This window comes from Tetrao urogallus (assembly GCF_951394365.1).
Source record: "Tetrao urogallus genome assembly, chromosome: 30".
NCBI lineage: Eukaryota > Metazoa > Chordata > Aves > Galliformes > Phasianidae > Tetrao > Tetrao urogallus.
Window position 1 is genome coordinate 1,162,873 of NC_136843.1, and position 20,508 is coordinate 1,183,380.

Sequence of the window (20,508 nt, forward strand, 5' to 3'; positions counted from 1 at the left end):
ATTGCTGACTTTCAAGTGATTCTATGACATTATTTCATCATCCTTTGCTTCCTCTTCTTCAGAAGAAATAAACCCATGTCTTTCAGTCTAATCTTATTGATTATGTACTCCTTGCCCCACTCCGTTCCAAGCCCTCCTTTAAGTAGCCAGTTCATCTCTTCAGTATTCTTTATTGCTTGTGGTTTAGTAAGGTCCACCTCTTGACAGTTTTATGTGCATATGTATTTCCTCTTCCAGTTAGTAATTCTCCAAACTCCCATATGCAGATAGGGGAAAAATGAAAAAGATCAATTAACCAATTGGTTAATAAAGACCAATTAATTTAACCTCCCAAATACCTGCATGATGCAAAGGTTTTCTGTATTCAGTTTTGGTCTATTTCATGGTTTGTCTCAATGGTAAGACCTAGAACACAATGGAAAGGGACCATAGCAAAGAAATCATGAACCCAGATGGAAGATCCCACAAGATATCAAAATAACAATGGACAAACTTTTCTGCTCTAGGTGAAATATCAGCAATACCTTGCCTGACTCTGAAGAGAGCCACTAAGTCCTCATGCCCAAATTTTTTGTCAGAGATGCCAATTCATCCCTACTCTACACTATTATTTCACATTTTCGATCAAGATGTCTTTTTCAAGCAGCTATTGTTCTTTCAGCTTGTGTTCTGGGCCTTCTGTTTACTATTTACTTCAATTGGCTTTGTAGTTCCTTTGTTTACCCTTCAGTCCTATTCATTTTGACCTTTAATATAACCCTATATATCTTCTCTGTCTTTACTGAAACCAGTTGGCCATTGGCCAAGCAGTGGAGCAGTTCTGCATGCCCTTGCTTCTGTATCTCCCTCTGCCTTTGGAAATACCCTGATTGGTTTATTTGGAGGAGTGGAGTTTGTTGCACCCTTTCCTAAGCTCGTCTCAGGATGTATGACATAATCTGTTGCAACAAAGTGCTGCAGCACTGAGCTACATTTGTATGATTAACAGATTGGGAAGGAAAGGAGCATCATGCTAGGCGTAGTATGAGACACACATGGCTTGAGTGCAAGTATTTAATCAAGATATGCAAACATTCGAAGTGTGTGATATGAGCAAAGATACCTGATTGTAGTGCATTAGAACAGAGCATGGCTCGAGATCTCAGTGTGGATGGGCAAATTCAACCAGTGTGGAAAGCAGTGCTCACTGCTCAGAGAACAACTATTCCTTGGTGAGTATACCATGTAGAATCATTTGAGTGGGAAGGTACCTTTTCAGGTCATCTAGTGCAACTCACCTGCAATGAACAGGGACATCTATAGCTGAATCAGGCTGCTCAGGACCCCATCCAGCCTGACCTTGAATGTCTCCAGGGATGGAGCAGGTAATGGTAGTATCTGGCCAAACCTGGAGCCTTGCCAAGGTGTCTCAGCCTGGATGTCCTAGGAAATAAGGCTGTGATTTTTGAACAAGCTGTATTTTGGCACAAGTAAAGAGCTAGGTTTTGCTATGGGCTCTGCAGAGGCTTGGAGAAACACAAATCCCAGAACCATCCCTAAGCCAAGATCTGCAAAGGTCTTTCCATTCCTTTGATTCCCCCAAAGTATTTCTGTGGAGTTGTTAAAATGTCTATAAAAATCTATATGTGAAGGTTTTGGCCAGGTTAGATGGGGGCTTTGAGTAACCTGTTGTGGAAGTTGTTCCTATCCATGGAAGGGTAATTCAAGCTATGCAGCGTTCAGTTATTTTTAGGAAAACAGAGAGGCCACGTCACACCCACCGACAGTTCCTGTCCTGTAACACAGCATTTTTCTTTGTGCAAAGACTAGACTGAACTTCTAAATCGCCATGGTACAACATACAACTGATCTTGCTTCACTAAAACCCATCATCTGGTTTAGTTTGCTTTAAGCTGGACCAGCAGAGGTGCTAATGTCTCATCTGCAAATGTCTTCCTAAACTTTTCTATTCACCCTTGCCTCAGGATCTGGCAGTGCATATCATGTATGAAGAAATTCATTGTATTTGAAGAGTTTCCTTTCTTGGTTGGGAAATGAAGTGAGTATTCTACTGGCACATAGTCATACCAGCTCATATTTATATTTGGTAGGGTAGAGTCACACTGTTTTTTTGTGTAACTTTATGATGGAAGGAGTCTTTTCCAACCATGTCTCTCTTTTTTGTACTTTTCATCATACTAAAAGGAGAGAACATCCTTTTCTTATAAAAAACTAGACACTTGACCTTATGGTGATATTACACCCATTTTTTATTGCCTGAGATATTCCATATGAAGCCTTTTCTTTCATGGATCTGTACATGTGACTTTTCCCCCATACATGGCTACTTCTTGCACTGCTCAGTGATATAAGCATTCAGAAACTTGTCCTCCTGCTTCTCATTTTAGCTGCAACTCTTAGCTCCATGGGGATCCTCAGCTTTTTCTCAACATTTTTATCTTGAACAACAGTCAGTCCAAACCTTATCCCTACTCAAAACCCTACAGGCAACTCAGGGAACCCTAAACTTTAGGGCTGCATTCTTTAGCACTGCTGCTGAAACAGAAATCACTCATTTTGTGGTTTGCTACAGCATGATTTCAGAGAAGAAAACTATACTGGAGATATAGGATGTACACACTATACAAATGTTATTGCAGGGTAAGCATAGTTCCTATGGATATGTTGCATATCAGCTTGTCTTTGCAGATGTTTCCAATCTCATTGCTGAGGTTCTTGCAGAGTCCTCTGGCACTCATATAAGCCAGCGAGTGGGTATGATGAAGCCTGACCCTAAAGCTGTGCATTAAATCAGCAAAAGCCACAAAGAGGCTGAATTAATGCAAACAAAATGCATTTCAGGGAAAGGTCAGGGTGGCCTCATCATGAGACAGGCAGCATAAGCCAAGCCCCAGCAGCCACCTCTTCTGGAATTCCCAGTGATATTTGTTTCTTAGCTCCTCAGAAACTCTGTTACTGAGATCTTGTGAGTTTAAGCAGTTTCATTCTGGCAGATCCCACCTCTTTTTTTCTTGTACTTTTATCTGTGGAATGTCGCTCATGTTTTTCCTAAATTAATTCTTTCCTAAATTCATCCTTTCCTTCATTTTCCTCTTCCATGGAGGGCAAGTGCATGCAGATGATTTCATGCACAGGATCTGACATCAAGGATGTGTCTGCGTGTGTATACACATACATACTGTGTATATATTAATACATAGAGACTTACATAAACACACATACAGAGCACATAACCAGGGCTGCAAAACTTGAACTATTTCTGTGTGCACATAAAAAAAAAAAAAAGAGGGAAGTGCAGTGTGTGTGTCTTTCCATCACAGTGAAGAACGGATTTTCCTTTGCTATGATCATGTTCATTTTGTGCTACCTTAGAAGAAAAACCTCTGTGCGGCTCCTCTAGAACAATCTGAAAAGCTTGAAAGCTTGGAGGGAAAATGTGGAGTCTGGATGAGTCCAACTCAACTTCAGCAGGTAAAAATGGATGAAGAAATAAATAATCCAAACTTTTTGCAGAACCATATTACCTTCTGGTGTCCTTACAGATACCAGCAGCAGTGTAGATACTGATGTCTTACTCTTCCCTTGTTTCATCCAGTGCCAGATGCTCTGTTCTCCCTTGGGGGTCAGAGGATTTACTCAAAGTTCAACTCAGGCAGGCATCCTGCCCCATCTTGTTGGTGTTTTCTCCATTTTGCACATTAAAGCCACTGAATCAACCAACAATTTAATGTTTTGTAGATTGTTTTATTTGATTTATCCAGCTGTGATGTCTGTACACCGTACCCTTGTAGGTCCAGGAGGTACAAACTAGTAAACAGTTGCAGCTTCTGCAATAATGCACCCATGCAGGCTACAAGTATACAAGTTATAAGTATGGCAAGGATTTTCTAGTGCTCATATGACTTCCACCTGGTGGAATTCAAATAGCTAAGCTGTAAACAAATGGGAAAAGCATAAGAAAACCAATTAACACTGTATTTTCTTTGAGGTTGAGGGATGACTGTAGTTCTAAATGTGAGACCCTGAGAGATATGAAAAGCTGACATAACCCCAGAGAAAAAAGACAGACTCTAGGAATTCTTTGTATATCACTTCTAAGTTTTATTTTTTCTTGTAGCAATTGGATAACCATGGCTGTAACTGTTTATATTATTGTGATTATGTCAAAATTTGTATTCTCAATGAACCACTAAAATCTCTACCAAACCACCAGTGAATTCCTGGCTCCATGTAGGTGTGTTCCCCTTGTTTGCCTTTGATGAAGAAGGCAATTAAATTTAATAAGAGTTCACAGAAATCTTGCAAAGGTTGTGTTCATAGCTGTTTATATAGTAAAGTAACTGAAATCATCATTTTTTTTTAAGCCCAAGAATGGTGCAGAGTGTAATATAGGATCAAATCATCCTGAAATAATTGTAGTTTCTTTAACAACTTTCAAGGAATATGTTTGAAAGCGAGTTATGGAGTTCATGACATACATCACCAAGTCCTCACCTTGCCTGTTGTGCCTTGTTGTGAACACACACAAGGACGTGTTCAGCCTCCCCATCAACAATTCACATCTCAACACTTTTCACTTGTTTGCTTTTACTTCTCTTTTCTGCAATACGAGGCAGTAATGGAGCGCATGAAGAAGTTAAAGTTCTACACTACAGTTGCAAAAAATTACTTTAGATATAAATTTAAAATACTTTGTACAGAGAAAGATGTGTTATTAGTAGAATATGATGCTTGAACCTTCGTGTTAAAACATCATGTTCTAATTCATGCACATTTGTGTTTGACATCAGTCATTGTGGAGACTATATCCCTTAGACAATGTGCCTGAGTGAAGTATGAACTCTACAAACATAAGTTTGGGAAGGTGATGAAAGGCACAGGACATAGTCACACGTTTGTTAACAACTACATTTTGGTGAGACCATCTGGTTTGTGTCTGAGACAAGGCATCAACGCTACGTTGCCAAGAGGTAACAAAGAGCCAGTTCTTAGGTCTTGTGTAAATTCTGCATCAATTATTACAACTTTCTTCTGTTTCTTTTTAGGGCTATGCAGTTCATTTGTCTTTTCAGTTGTAAACATTTGTTGAATGGCTTTTTCAGTCAGGTTTTGATGACTGACATCTTTCTTCTAAGTTCGGGTGCCATCTTATTCAACAGCTGCTCTTTTGTAATAGATAATATAGAGATAATATATGTAGGCAAATAGTATCATCTAAATATTTGATTTTCTCTTCCACTTGAGGAAGTTACCTGTTTAACAAAAAGCTCATTTAAAAGAAAAACAGAAGAAAAAAAAAAAACAACAAAACACTTGTAGAAGTTACTTCAATTGTTTCATGTAATTCTTATTTCAAACATATGATCTGTGATTTTTCCACAGTTAGCTTAAAGTCCTAAAGTACTAATATATCTTAGTGTGTTCCTCTGTTTGAAACACTTTCACACTACTTCTGCTATTGAATTTGTTTTGTATTCACCCCACCTACATTCCCTTTAAAGAAATGCACATTTACCCAAAAGCCCATCAGTGCTTTCTTTTCAAGCAGCAGGCTCTCTTACTGAGGTTTGACTGAGGTATCTCTCTGCTACCTTAGGCTCTTGAGAATAGAACAGGATCAGATAGGGTCATCTCAGGTACTCAAAGAAATAAGTGTTTTCTTTGCCACATCGCATTCTTATCTCTAAATAAGAAAGAGATGGATTTGAAGGGTGGACTATTCAGTGGATAAGGAATACATTGGATGGTTGCAGCCAAATCGTTGTGGTCAACAACTCTAGGTTCATGTAGGGGTTCACCCTGGGAACAGTGCTCTTCATAGTCTTTATCAGTGACCTATACAGTGGGATGTAAGGCTCCCTCAACAAGTTCGCCAATGACACCAATTTAAATGGGGCAGCTGATACATTAAAAGGAAGGGACAGCATCCAGAGGGACCAGAACAAGCTTGAAAAGTGGGCACAAAATAAAATAATAAGGTTAACAGGACCAAGTGCAGGATGTTTTTGCAGTGGGAGTGGTGAGGCACAGGAACAAGTTGCCTAGAGATGTTGTTGATGCTCCATCCCTGGAGACTTTCAAGGCCTGTACCAAGCCCCGGGCAACCTGATTTAGCTGTGCATGTCCCTATTCATTGCAGGGGAGTCAGACTAGATGACTTTTAAAGATCTCTTCCGACTCTAAAGATTCTATGATTTTATGTTGCACTTGGATAGGGGAAATCCCAGATATGAGTGAAGACTGGTAGAAAAACTCATAGAGAGCAGTGGTGCAGAGAAGGACTTCCGGGTTCTGATGGGCAAACAGAGGGACATAAGCCAGCAGTGTGCACTTGCATCCTGGAAAGCCAACAGCCAGCAATATCCTGTTGTATCCATAAGAAATTCATTGGTTAACTCTATTCCTTGGAGTTAATTTTCCTCAACATTTTAGGAACCCTTTTTATCTGAAGTTTCTACTTTATACTTCTTTTTACCTTCCATAGAGGTATTGACTGACTACAAAAAGTGTAAATTCCCTGCCACACCTATTATTTTTATTCCCACCTTCCTTTTGCTGCATTGCAAAGGTTGATAGGTAACCTTTGGAAATAAAAGCTTCCTTTTTATGATCAAGAAAACTGATCAGTCCAAAGTCCAAAGGTGTCAGAATCCCTCTGAGCACTGCCGACAGATTTAAGAGCCTGCTTGTGGATTTCAGTAAGGTGCAGCTGCATTTGTGGAAATCTAAAGCAGTACTATTGAAATGCAGGTCTGTATTTCTCTTTGACACAATTAGTAGCTTATTTAGATGCTTGTGTAGATAAGAGCTCTGAATAATTCTCCTGTCTCCTGCAGTTGTATTGTATTGACTTGATTGGCAGATATTTCAGATGTTACCATGAAAAATCTCTTGGGATTATACCTGGGAACTGCTGAGCAATGTTTTGTGTGTAGTTTTATATGGTGAACTGTTGTTTGTTAGGCACAGTAAAAACCTCAACCATATCTTCTAGACTATCTGTCTTGAAGACATACTTTCTTTCTGAGTTAGCTCTGGACTCAAAATCAAGTTTAGCAAAGGGAAATCCACACTCATCAAGTGAGATGTGGTTGTACAGTCCCTTTGGTAAGACTCAGATGCGACTGACGGCATGAAATAGGAACAGATCCCTTAATCCTCTCCTCCATTTTGTCATCTTTCTTTGCTGTGAGGCATTACTTTCATTTCTGATGTTCATCCTTCTCTTTGTCCCTGCTTGTAGCTGGTGTACTCCAGAGTTTTCTCTATTGTCCTTTCAGTGTCAATGCCACAGCAAGGATAGTCATGAAGGATGACTTGGTAGGCACTTTAATCCCTGTTGTTTATTTTCATTGCTTTTTTGCTGTATGCTTTTTTTTTTTTTTTACTTTTCTTCCCTCCCCACACACTCCCTCCAATGTATTGCACTGTTTCTTTTCCTATTTCTTCCCATGCATTTCACCTCTTGTGTTTCTATTAGAGTGATAAATATGAGAGATAGATATGATACAAAAAATATACATAGTAGATATGATACAAAAAAAAGAAGAGTGAAAAAAAATATCTCTAGTTACCTTGACAACAGAGAAAGACCTTTAAACAGTGTGTGAACATCCAAAGCAATGAAAAGACTAATTTAATAAAAGCAGTCAAAAATGTGTCAAACTTTCACATTCTTGATGGCTTTATTAATGGACTTAAATTTCTCTTCAAAAAGTAGGACTCATGCCATATATCATGAGATAGCTAAATGTTAGGCTTCTAAGCTTGTTTGGCTTTTCTGTCTCCCTTTATAGTTAGTGAAGAAAAAGAGTTACCTCTGGTTATATGGAATTCTTCTGCTATAAAAGTGACCTTATGGCATACTGAAAAAGTGTTGGTCTTAGTTATTATGACCAGGGGAATCTCTAAAAAATCCTCAGGGGAGTTTGGATTGGCTAGAACTAAGGAGAGGTTCCATTTTATCCAAAATGGATCCAAAGAGAAGTTGAAGAAAATGCCAATAGCAGCATGTCTTTATTTAATATACTTTTAGGTTATCCTTTGTTAGGGATATTTATGGAATTCCATGGCTAGGGTTGGATTCCCAAAACAAGAAAAGTTGCTGTGTTTGTAATTTCATTGTCTTGAAACAATATATATTCCTGGTTCAAGAAATAAAGATTTAGGAGAATTCAGTGTTCATACCATAGCTTTATATTTCTAAATACGACAGATTTTATGTTCTGCTTTAAATCAGTATCATCTTTGCCATCAGATCCAAAGGGCCATCCCAAATCTCTCAGCTGTGTAGGCCCCCACATCCTTTATTTTTCCTTTAGACATTGACTTTTCCCTGTCATACAGGTATGGAGCTGACAGCAGCCATCTTCATCTCGGTGCTGGCATCTAGACTCCAGCCCACTGCAGGTAATTTTGCTCTGTAATGGATTAATTTCCCTCTGTGCTGAATTCTTTTATGAGACTATGAATACATAGGATGACACCCATAACTCCTTTCCTCTCCAGAAGGCCCAGTTTTAGATTATTTATTTGAATTTCAGGCAATACAGATGCATGTTCTGGGATTTAGTGTGCTCAACTGTGGGTATTAAAACTGAGCATCTGAGTGCTCAGTTCTATCTGACTGTGTAGTTGATAGGAGACAGGCATAACATAATTAATTTATCCTATAGTACTCTTCCAAAGGAATTAATCAATCTGTAGGAAGTGCATTTTCTCTACAAAATGATTGCCTCAGTGAAATGCATATATTTTGAACAGCTAAAATTTGATGAGATGAATATACTCAACTAACCTGGATAGTTGAACCTAACTCTAACCCTAAACCCTAAGTTGAACTCCATCCTAAACAGTAATTCTAAACCCTAAATCATAACTCTAATACTAACCCTATCTTAACTGTTACTGTGGCAGTTGTGCATGAGTACTTGATTCTGGTCATTTAAAAAAGAGATAGCTTTTAATAACTTCTATTTCAAGCTCATTCATGTTGTTTAATTCTCAGACTTGTCCTCTACAATCTGGCTGACCAGAGCTGTGGCAATACTTGCTAAAGTTGTATGATAAGGGCTGCAGCTTCAATGGTCAAACTGCTGCTCGGACTTCATAAATGCAAAACTTCTCGAAGACTCCCCTTTAAAATTACCTGCTTATCAATTTCCTCTATAGGTGTTGGCCATGATCCATTGCTTGTTGTGGATGATTATGAGGATGGTGGCATTCGACTCAAATGTTTATCTGAAAGGTTGTTTTCTGAAGCTCAACTGTTGTGGACAAACAGTAGAGGAGACAACATCACAGGAACTCCTCTTTCTGCTGACACCAGCACTGCCACTGTCAGCAGCTCCATCATTCTCAAAGCAGGATCTGGAAACTCTGCGTCCTGCAAAATTATAGATAAACAACTGAAAACATCAACAGAATCTTCAGTTGCCATTGCAGGTGAGTATGAGCTTCCAGCTTGTAGTGAGCTAATGTATGCAGACCAAATTGCCCCAGGAACACATATTTGTAGTGGTACAGAGTAAACAGTTTTCTTCCATAATTTTTTTATTTGTTGGTTGGTTCAGTTTTTTGCTGCTGTTATTTTTTGTTTTTGCTTTCCTCTGAACAGCCATTAGCTTCCTTGTGTGACAAACTAAAACAGGAACAAACAAACAAAGCACAAAAATATCCTTCCATGGATGTGATGTTGCATGGGGAAAATCAACTGCTGTTATCAGATGGTGCCTATTCTCATTTTCAGGGATGGGGAAAACTACTGTCACACCTCTCTCTCTTTCCCTTTCATTTTCTTTATCAATGTTTACAATCCATTTAGAATATACTCTCCTTATACCTAGCATTGTCAAGACTTTACAATTAAGAAGGCAGAAGTTCGTAGGCATCAGAAGCCCAATCAGGAGGGTTATATAACATCTCTAGAACTTTGCTCCCATTTTTCAAGCCTAAGGATATAACAGGTTTTTGACTTACACTGAAAACTCCAGAAATGACAGTGTTTTCCACTGATCAAACACTTCAAGAACAAACTACACACTTTCCAAAACAGAAACAGTCTTCATTTAAACAAATTGCAATGTATATTTCAACTTACACTTCGGTAGTTAATGAATGCCCAGTGAGATGTGCCTCCAATACACAAGAGAATAAAACTTTTAGGAATGTATTTTGGGCATTTTGTAAGGAAGCTGGATTCCTTACAAATTCGTCTTTTCCTCAGTAGCTACAGACAGTGAGTTTCTAATTCAATCTTCTCTTCTGTTTGCAAGATATCAGGTTCTACTGTAGGAGCAGGTGGTTTGTGTATAATCTCTGGGCCTCCACCATAGATTGACTGAAGAAAATTCCATGTTTCTTCAGATATCTGTCCAGAATCTGCACCTTGTTTTAGCACAGCATTTCCACATTTTGTTATTGCAATTTTAGCATTATCAATAGGACCGGGGGGATCACTGTCTTTGCCTTTTACAAATCCTTCCCATTCTCTGAACCACTGCATACTGATGCAGTAAAAAGTTGATGAAGATTCTTCTTCTTGGAATGCCCTACAAAGCCGAATAAACATCTCCAACTCATTTTTCCTTCTTTTTTCAAGTCTTTCAGACTCTATTTGGCAAGTATGACAAACATACAGATGGTTAACAGCTGGTCCTCCTCCATACCTGCTATACAGATTGTCCCATATATTTTGAGGAAGCATTACAACCAGGTCTTCTATGAAGCTAGCTTTGTGGGGAGGAACGCCTCCATGCATACAAAGGAAGTCATTATTTGAAATTGGTCCTGGCTCTGCAAAAGTCTTGAATTTATTTAACCACTGTCTTGAAATATAGAATTGCAGAAGACTTGGTTCCATCATATTCAGTAGACTTGATATTCTCCGTCTCTCTCGCTGAGCTTCTTCATTACTCTTCCTGTAGAAGAGCACATAGGCTTCTGCATTTTGCACTGTGGATTCTGAAACCTCTGTGACACTTTGGTCATCAAATTCATACCACAAATTATTTAAATTGTTTCGACAATAAGCTATATAATGTCCACTGCTGGCAGTTCCATGATGGCAGATGACAGATAGGAGATCATAAGTCACTATCTGAGCTGGACTGTCCTTCGCAAGGAAAGGTTGAAGATCAAGGCCTTCCAATGGAAAGGACATATGGGTTCCAATTTTTGTGGAAAACATAAGTTCATGCCTAACTCTTTTGAGATGAATGCACAGTATCTCAGGAAATTTTTGCACTTTGCAGAATTTCACTCCATTTCTTAACTTTTTACACCTTCCACAGCTGTACATGTTATCACCCTTCAGCTCATCTCTGGCGAAAAAGGCAGCAAGACAATCTTGTAAGGTTACAACTGGACCCCAAAACCAGCTAGGAACACATGAGACAACAAACCTGAAACTTTTGAAATATTCCATAAAAAAAGCTATCCAGCCCTGGGGGGCATACGCTTCTCCACACGACCCTGTTTTGACTAGAGATGTCTGATGACTTGCAGAATGGAGTTTAGCAAGATCTTCCTTACCTGGAATTGGCAAGGACAGATCCTGAAAAGTCTCCAAGGTTACAGACAACCGATCACAAGTCAAGCACTGTACCGAACTTATTATAGTCCCATCAAATATATCAGAAATAACACTCCTGTACTTCTTGCACTTCTTCCTCTTTGGTGATGATACAGTTGAGACTTTTTTGTGGATTGGTGTCGATGAAGAACATGATGTGCATGATTTTGGAGGGCTGCTTGAGAGGCGTGTGTTCATCCCTTCATTTGATGACAGGGTTTGGGCTCCAGATACATCATTCATATGGACATCATTGATGTACTCTGATAATCTGCTGTGTATCTGTACTTTGACAGTTCCTTGATTATTTAAAAATTCATTTGCTTCTGTACTGTTCGTATCTTTTTCCAAATCTTCCATAGAATTTTCTCTGTTAAGTTTGTTGCTTGATATTTTTTCTTTCTGCCAGTCTTTGGATGTGATCGAGTTGTTCTCATCATCCTGAATTAACATGGCTGTCTCTGCAGGATCCTCCAAGACAGGTTGGGGGTTGGACTCGATGATCTCTGGAGGTCCCTTCCAACCCCTACAATTCTGTGATTCTGTGATTCTGTGATTCTTCCACTTCTTTTTCTATTGCTATAACACTTGATGTTGTGGGTTAGACAAACCTCTGATGACACAGCAAAATATCTCAGCGATATGAAAGTCCTGGTGAACTGCTCCTACGTGTGTCTATGAATGCAAAACTTTGATCCAAATTCATTTTGTTTCATTTCAGACACATAAAAAAGTTTTGTTTGTTTGTTTGTTTGTTTTTTATCATCCAAAGGAGTTCAACAGACTTCTCCAAAAGTGATTCAGAGTGCGGTATCTAAAGTAATGGTAAATCAGCTGTTGTTGACAGAGATGATTTTTTAATTGGAACACGGCTAACCTTATTATTAATCATATTACTATTACTACTAGCAGCAGCAGTATTATTTATTAATATTTATTATTTTATTCTGGCCTTCCCAGTAAAATTAAATGTGATTACAACATATTGCTACAGACATACAACGCATATGCAGTGTAGTACACATACAACACTTTTAGCACAAGCAGTTACCAACTCAGCTATATATTTAGCCTTGTTAAAAGCTTTTATAAGAGCCAGACAATACAACTTTGAGATTTCACCAAGTAGAGCCAAGATCTTATCTTGTTCTGGATCATGATACTCTCAAGGTTGTTTCCAGGCTTATGCTGATGGTTTGCCTCATTGAAAATGGCCATTAAACTATTGAAACCAGACATCAGCAATGAACTGAGAGTACATCAACAGTTGATTCTGCAAGAAAAATGATATCTGATCCCCTGAATAATTTGCAGATGTCTTCTTTCCTTCCACCTCCCCTTGGCTGGCGGCTTTTGTTGTGATCCTGCTCCTGAGCATATTCCTGGTCCTCGCTGCATTTTATAAAATCAGAAGTAAGTTCCACTCATAATGCCACATGCAGTCTGGTTGAAAACTTTGCCATCTTATTCATAATTATCTGGGGAGTGTGCAGGGTAATGGAAAATCAAACCTGTGATTTTTCAGCCTTGACTCTTCAAAGTATTTCTACATTTCTACATTTCTTACATTCTATTTCCTTTTTTAAGCAACTGTAAACTACTCTGACATCTTAGAGTACAAACCTATAAAATCATGTCTTAGAAGATAAATCAATGCATTACTGTAGTGAAATAATTATTTCAAATTAATCTCATTACTGAAATAGTAAAATTCTTTCAAATACTTGAAATATGTCACCATACCCAAAGATATCCACTGGTTCCATTTGTTTGCAAGCTATTTTATTGCTTTATATAACAGTTCCTAAGACATTTTAGCAACAAAAATCAGTTGCCAATGAAGTACACTGGCTGATGCTTTTCTTTTAGCATCACTAATTTTATTCATTGCATTGTGAGTGATTTCTTGTAATTTTAATGGAAAGTATATATAAACCAAGATATTTTGGAAATAACTTTTCTTTACCAAACAATACACATGACCACGATAGAATATCCAAGGTTTCATGTGAAACCCTACAAGTAAACAGGGAAGAAAGCTGGATAACATTTTCTTTCTCCCTCTCCACCCCTTTTTTCTCTTTCAGATACCAATAAGGAAATCACTCGTGCAGGTAAGTAATACTGATACCACTTTTCATCATCAATAGAGACAGCAGTATAAACACAGTTAGCCAGTGGTATAAACAATTGAGTTAACTAGTTGTATTTCTAAAGCTGTTTAATGAAAGCTTTCTAAAGACTGGAATTTAGGTTTGGCCAATCTATGTACTATCTGTCAGTGTGGAAAGAAGCAGTTAATTTCTTTTTGTTGCTGATCACCCTGCATGCATAACCTTGGCAGACTTTCTTACTGTAACCAACCATGTATCTAGAAGTTTTCCAGTCCCAGAAAAATGATTTTTTGACCATTTCCCTAGCTGTCATGTCCAGGCTCTTTAAAGCAGTAGAATATCTTCAGTGAAGAAATGCATTGCATGTGAAAATTGGACACTCATAAAGTGTTTGCAATAGAAAAGTCAGTCAAAAGAAAAGAGAAAATTATATGACTTAGTTCAGACAGTTGAATCTTTCTCAGCAACAGTGATGGATATCTGATTGCAGTTCAGAGCAGGAACCAAACTTATCCTTCTGAGTTGTAGTGGGGGAAATCTTTACTATGTAATGACTACAGGAACAGTAAAGCTAGATTAAGGTTCTTGGCCTAAAGGTGGTCGTTAATTCTAAACAATCCAAACATTCACAATGCTGAGCAATTTGTTTTATTGTTGTTCTTTCTGTTTTCTCTTGTTTTGGGTCATTTTTTTTTAATGTTTTTTTGTTTTAAGAACCTGATGGTTTGGATGAATACTTTCATCAATTTCTGAGTAGTTTTAATGTTCAGACTTACAGAAGAGATACAGAATAAATTCAGTGTCTGCTAATGATAAGTCTAATGATAAGTCTAAATAAAAGAATTGTTTTCTCTGCTATACTTGAGGAACTGAACTGCTATCCAGAAACTATACAGAAATTTGCATACAAGCATGAATGTTTTGGATATGTAAAATTGGGAGTTAGCCCTCAGAAAGTTTTATTGAAATTTGTATCATTGCTGGAAAGTTTTTCATTGCTTTTCAAAGAATCATAGAGACTGAAAGGACCTCTGGAGTTCATGAGCAGAGAAAACAAGGCTTGATGTCAAATTGGTTGTGCTTTTGTTTCAAACGCTGCATGAGGCAAGTTTAACTTGGGAAAAAAAAAATTGTTTCTGTCAGTGACTGTACTGCAATTGTTAAAACTGAGACTATGAAAAAAATAATTTATTTTTAAGTCTACTCCCTAGTAAAACCAACTAATAGCTTATGTACATATGTATATAAATGTAATGCAAATACACTCGTACAAATATCCAAAGAAGTCGTTGCGGTTTAATCACTCCTGTGTAGTCTTTATAACTGAATGCTGAGTGTTTGGAGAATTTTTTTTTAGGATCTAAGCGTATTGATTTCTATTCACAGAAAAAGCACGAGAGCAAATTCGGCAAGGTAAGTCTGACAGTGTTTTTTCCTAGTGATTTCTCTCTATAAATATATAATTCTTTAGGAATAGCTGAAGGTTGAGCTCAGGAGATATTTGTAGCTGTGCTGTTTTTGCATAATAAAATTTAAAAAGTCATCAAGTTCCCTTTTATATTTTCCATGTAAAGATAAATTCCTAAGAGCATCTGGCTTGAGAAGTATTTTTGGTCAGTATTTGAGCTTGCAAATTGCTCTATCAGTGAATTAATATAATTTAATACATTCTTGATTTGGGATCATTGTTCATGATTAGTTCCAATTTATAAGGAGAAGAAGATTTCAGTTCCAGAGCCTGGAAAAGTAAAAGAAAACATATAGTTTTCTGAACTCTTTATGAAAAATCTAGGAGCTTTGTTACCAACTAGGACTACATTGTATAAATATAAAGCCAGCGTACTGTTTTGACTCTGGACAGCAAGTTTGCTGGGCATGCAAATTGTATCAGAGAGGGAAAAGAAGTAGTTTTCTAATATTTAATTAAAATCTTTTTCAGACATAGATAAACTCAAACAGAAATTGGGTAAGAGCATATTTTGACTTATCTTTGTTATATTGATTTTGAAGACTGTTAAAAGAACCCTTTTTTTCATTAAAAAAAAAAAAAAAAAAAAAGATCATGAGGGTGGGTCCACAGTGAAAATGTCTTCCTTTTCCAGATTTTCAATTATTTGAAGATAGTAATAGCAGTTAATATTAATACCACCTGGTTTTAGCCAATGGATTTTATATATCTAAGCTAATCATTTAGACTCCTACAGTAAATAACAGGGATAGTTGTCTCCAGCAGATAATTTACCTCATCAATTTTGATGACCTACTCGTGTGTCTTACATTTTATTCTGAGCTTAATAATAGGCCTCATTTCCCAAAATGAAAACACTCTTCACTGCTGAAATTCTCAGTCAGATTTTGTCAATTTTTGTCTTGAGAAATGAATTTCACTGTTACTTATGCTTTGTTTCTTTACTCTTCAGAAGAGCAAAAGATGAGATTTCAGAAGGGTAAATCAATTTTTTTTCTACTTTTCTACTTTTTTATACTTTTATCGCATTATTCTAATAAAATAGTGATGTTTCATGCATTTTGAACAACAGAATTGGAAAACACTCTAAGAATTCATAACTCATAAGCATTCATTCATTCATTCATAAGCAAAGGTTAAATTCCCTAATCCAACAAAAAAATAATTTGAATTTTGGGTTACACATGCACGTATAAACACCATCCCTCTTTTTACCCATAGGTATATATACATAGCTATGTATCTCTATATAAAAAGCATCTATCTATCATACTAAATATAGTTATCTGTATATAAATATATCTATTTAGATGTTCTACACATACAGACAAATTAGTCCCATACATAAAGTGTTCTATAAATCTAATATCCTATAATTCTATGAGTGCAGTATAATTCACCTATCTTCCTAAAAGTCTTCCTAACTTTTCATGGGCTTTTAATTTTGTTTCTTTGTAGAAAATGAGGATGCGAAGAAAAGAATTGGTAAGGATAATGTTTACTTTGAAAAGTCCTTAATTATTAAAGTTTTGTTTGATCAGAAATGCTATTTTAGAATTGACTAGTGAAACATTTTGAGATCTTTAAAAGACTAGAGGTCCGTCTTCCTCCCTCTCTCTTCATGCTTTGAGCACTTCCCTCTCTCTTTCATGCTTTGAGGCTTAGTTGTTCCCTAAAAAAAAGACACAATCTTGGTCCCTGGTACATCTATTTCCATAGTAAGGGAGTATCATTTACGGAGTCCATCAAAGGTTCAATTTTTTCAATGTTTTTTTTTTCTGTAACTGAGAAAAAATGTCTCTTTCTACTAACTAACTGACATATTTAAAAAGAGGAATAATATTTATAGAGAGACACACAAACATACATTTATATGCAGTTTGACTCTTGGCTATATAAAATTTCTGTTTGGTGGTGTGAAGCATATCCACAGCCCCTGTAAATCCTTACAAGTGGGACACTAAGGCTAAGGCAATAGTCTTGGCTTCCACACTGACAGATGAAAACATTCAAGAGTGAGGTGGTTGAAACAGCAGAGAGTAAATTTTCTGATGTACCCATCTCTTCCTCCTCACAATGGGCAAGGTGCAAGGTCTTGCATCTGGGTTGAGGCAACTTCCACAATCAATACAAGCTGGGGAGGTAAGGATGGAGCACTGCCCTGTCAAGAAAGACCTGGGAGTAGTGGTGGATGGCAGCTGGATGGGAGCCAGCAGTGTGCTCTTGCAGCCCAGAAAGCCAACTGTTTCCTGGGCTGCATTGAAAGCAGCATGACCAGCAGGGTGAGGGAGGGTGATCCTGCCCCTCTGCTCTGTGCTGTGAGACCTCACCTGGAGTACTGAGTCCTGCCTGTTTGACAGAACAAGGGGAAACTGCTTCAAATTAAAAGATAGGATATTTAGATTGGACATAAGGAAGAATTTTGTTACAGTAAGGGTGGTGAAGCACTGTACAGGTTGCCCAGAGAGGAGGTGGATGTCTCGCCCTTGGAGACAATCAAGGTTAGATTGGACCAGGCTCTGAACAACCTAATCTAGGTGTAGATGCCCTTGTTCACTGCAGGAGAGTTAGACTAGATGAACTTTAGGGGTCCCCTCCAACACAAACAATTCTACAATCCTATGACTCTACAGACAGCCCAGGTGACTAGCTTGAATTTAGATAACCTCCACTCTGAAGTTACACTAGCATCCTTTCCTGAGTCAGAGGCCGTCACAAATAATGTAGTATTGGAAATACTCATATTAGCTGAGATTCTACAGGAGAACCTTGCCATACATAGCTATAACATAACTCTCTCTGTTTTTCAGAAAACATCCGGAATGAACTCAGTGAGTTGAAAGTAGAAAATGAATTTTGTCACATTTTCAATTATCAAAATATTTAAATCAAAATGGAGCACTGGAACAGGTTATTCAGAAAAGTCGTGGAGTCTCCCTCCTTGTAGATGTTCAAAAGTCATCTGTCTCCCACAGTATTCTCCAGGAGAAGCTGCAGTACATGGATTTAAAAAATACATTCTTTGCTGGGTGAAGAACTGGTTTGGAAGGCCAGGCACAGAGAGTGGTGGTGAATGGAGTTAAATCCACCTGGTGACCAATCACAAGTGGTCTTCCCCAGGGGTCAGTACTGGGGCCTGTCCTGCTCAGTATCTTTACTGGTGACCTGGATGAGGGCACTGAGTGCACCTTCAGTAAGTTTGCAGATGACACCAAGTTGGCTGGATGTGTCGATCTGCCTGGGGATAGGAAAGCCCTACAGGGGCCCAGAGGAATCTGGACAGGGTGATTGCTGGGCTGAGGCGAAAGGGATGAAGGTCAACAAGTCTAAGTGCTAGGTCCTGCACTTTGGCCACAACAACCCCAGGCAGCACTACAGGATTGGGGCAGGAATGGCTGGAAGGCTGTGTAGAGGAAATGGATCTGGGGATACTGATCAACACTTGGTTGAACATGAGCCAGCCATGTGTTCACGTGGCCAAGAAGGCCAGTGGCATCCTGGTTTGTATCAGAAATAGCTCTTCCAGCAGGAGCAGGGAAGTGATCAATCTTCTGTACTCAGCACTGGTGAGGCTGTACCTTGAATATTGTGTTCAGTTTTGGGCCCCTCTCTACAAGGAAGACACTGAGGCCCTGGAGCATGTCCAGAGCAGGGCAATGAAGACAGAGTGGTCTGGAACACAAGTCTTATGAGGAGCGGCTGAGGGAACTGGGATTATTTAGTTTGGAGAATGGGAGCCTTAAGGGTGACCTTATCAGTCTCTACAGCTCCCCAAAGGGCGGTCGTGGTGAAGTAGTGAAGCTCCTTCTCCCATGTGACTAGCAAGAGGACTAGAGGGAATGGCCTCAGGTTGTGCCAGGGGAGATTCAGGCTGAACACAAGGAAATACTTATTCAAGAGAGGGCAGTCAGGCACTAGAATGGGCTGCCCAGGGATGAAAGGGAGTCACCAACCCTGGAGGTGTTCAAGAAACATTTAGATGTTGGGGCATGGTTTAGTGAGAAATATTAGTGATATGTGGATGGTTGGGCTGGATGGTCTAAGAGGTTTTTTCCAACCTTGCTGATTCTATGATTCTGTGAGTCTATGGTATGGACAGCCCCCTCTGTTTGAGCACTGGGGTTGTACAGATGGACCCAGTGGTTGGTTCCAACCTCAGCCATTCTTGCTTCTTTGTAACAGCTCCAAAATCAGGTATGTTAATACTACAGTAATTTAAATTAACCTTTTTTTTTTTTTTTTTTTTTTTTTTTTTTTTTTTTTTTTCTTGCAGAGTTCAGGAAAGCTCGTAGCAACGCAGGTAAGCCAATACTCATCTGCCATTAACCTCATGTTCTTCCATGCACATACAAATATCTACCATTCTTGCCACAAAAAATTCACAGGATGTAATAATTTGGGGAAAATATTAATCCTGTTTGCTGAAACAGGCACACAGTCTTTTGTAGGCATCTCCCATTTACACTGTTCTCAAAATCATGAGTTGAAATGGATCATTTCTGTTCGTTCCACTTAAGACCTTTTTAAATGTTATGTGGCTTCAAGAGATTCAGCTTTATGTTCAACTCAAAAAACAAACTGACGAGTCAATATGAGTGCTGATGGTTTAATTAAGCCACAATGAAACCAGAGAAAAGGCATGTCCCACTGTAGGTTGTTTTCCTATTGAGTTTTTGTCCCAGGAAAATACGGATACATTCCTGGTGTATCAATTTACTTATTTATTTGATTATTTTACTATTTGTCTTCTGTATTCTATTCCTTTGACATTTTTGTTTATTTTCCTGAAAATCAGAAGTAATTACTTTTTGCTTGATTTTTTTCTTTTTCAAGTTAATATCACTCTGGATCAGAAATGCAGACACCCCAACCTCTGCATTAGTAATGACAACAGGAGGGTAAAGTCCTCAAACGAGACAGAGACAGCCCTCAAAGCGATGGTGGTAGCTACCGAAGGTTTTCCAGGCAAAAAACATTACTGGGAAGTGGAGGTGGGGAACCAATCGCAATGGGAGCTGGGAGTGGTGAGTGAGAAAATTAGGAATATGATAATGAACAACACAGGGAATTCATTCCCAGAGAATAATTTATTCAGTCTACAGTATTCTCAGGGAAAATACATACTAACTGGTGTGGGGGATGTAAGTGATTGCAAACAGTGCAGTGTGGTGGGTGTTCTCCTGGATGTGGAAAATGCTGAGCTTTCATTCTACAATGTTGAAGAAATGAGCCCTCTTGGGTCTGTCTACTCTGAGATTACTGGGAAACAATATCCATTCTTCAGTCCAGACTCGAGTGGCGAATGGCTGGGGGTACGACCTGTAAAACCACAGACTTATGACTCTCTTCCATAG

The 20,508-nt window shown here is 38.4% G+C and overlaps 1 protein-coding gene and 1 pseudogene across 2 annotated transcripts; one reads left to right on the plus strand and one right to left on the minus strand.

The window, feature by feature from the left end:
- Positions 1-8,348: 8,348 nt before the first annotated feature.
- Positions 8,349-20,508, plus strand: LOC306956428 (butyrophilin subfamily 3 member A3-like; the record flags this gene model as incomplete). Its single annotated transcript, XM_079547699.1, has 11 exons — positions 8,349-8,409; positions 9,172-9,444; positions 12,887-12,985; positions 13,660-13,686; positions 15,073-15,099; positions 15,626-15,652; positions 16,107-16,133; positions 16,613-16,639; positions 17,965-17,985; positions 19,428-19,454; positions 19,988-20,508. The coding sequence occupies 11 exons, from the start codon at positions 8,349-8,351 to the stop codon at positions 20,506-20,508; spliced, it is 1,137 nt and encodes a 378-aa protein (XP_079403825.1).
- Positions 10,229-12,730, minus strand: LOC306956427 (ubiquitin carboxyl-terminal hydrolase 33 pseudogene; annotated as a pseudogene). Its single transcript has 2 exons — positions 12,695-12,730; positions 10,229-12,088 (listed from the first exon to the last, which is right to left on the minus strand). The product of its transcript is annotated as a ubiquitin carboxyl-terminal hydrolase 33 pseudogene (transcript).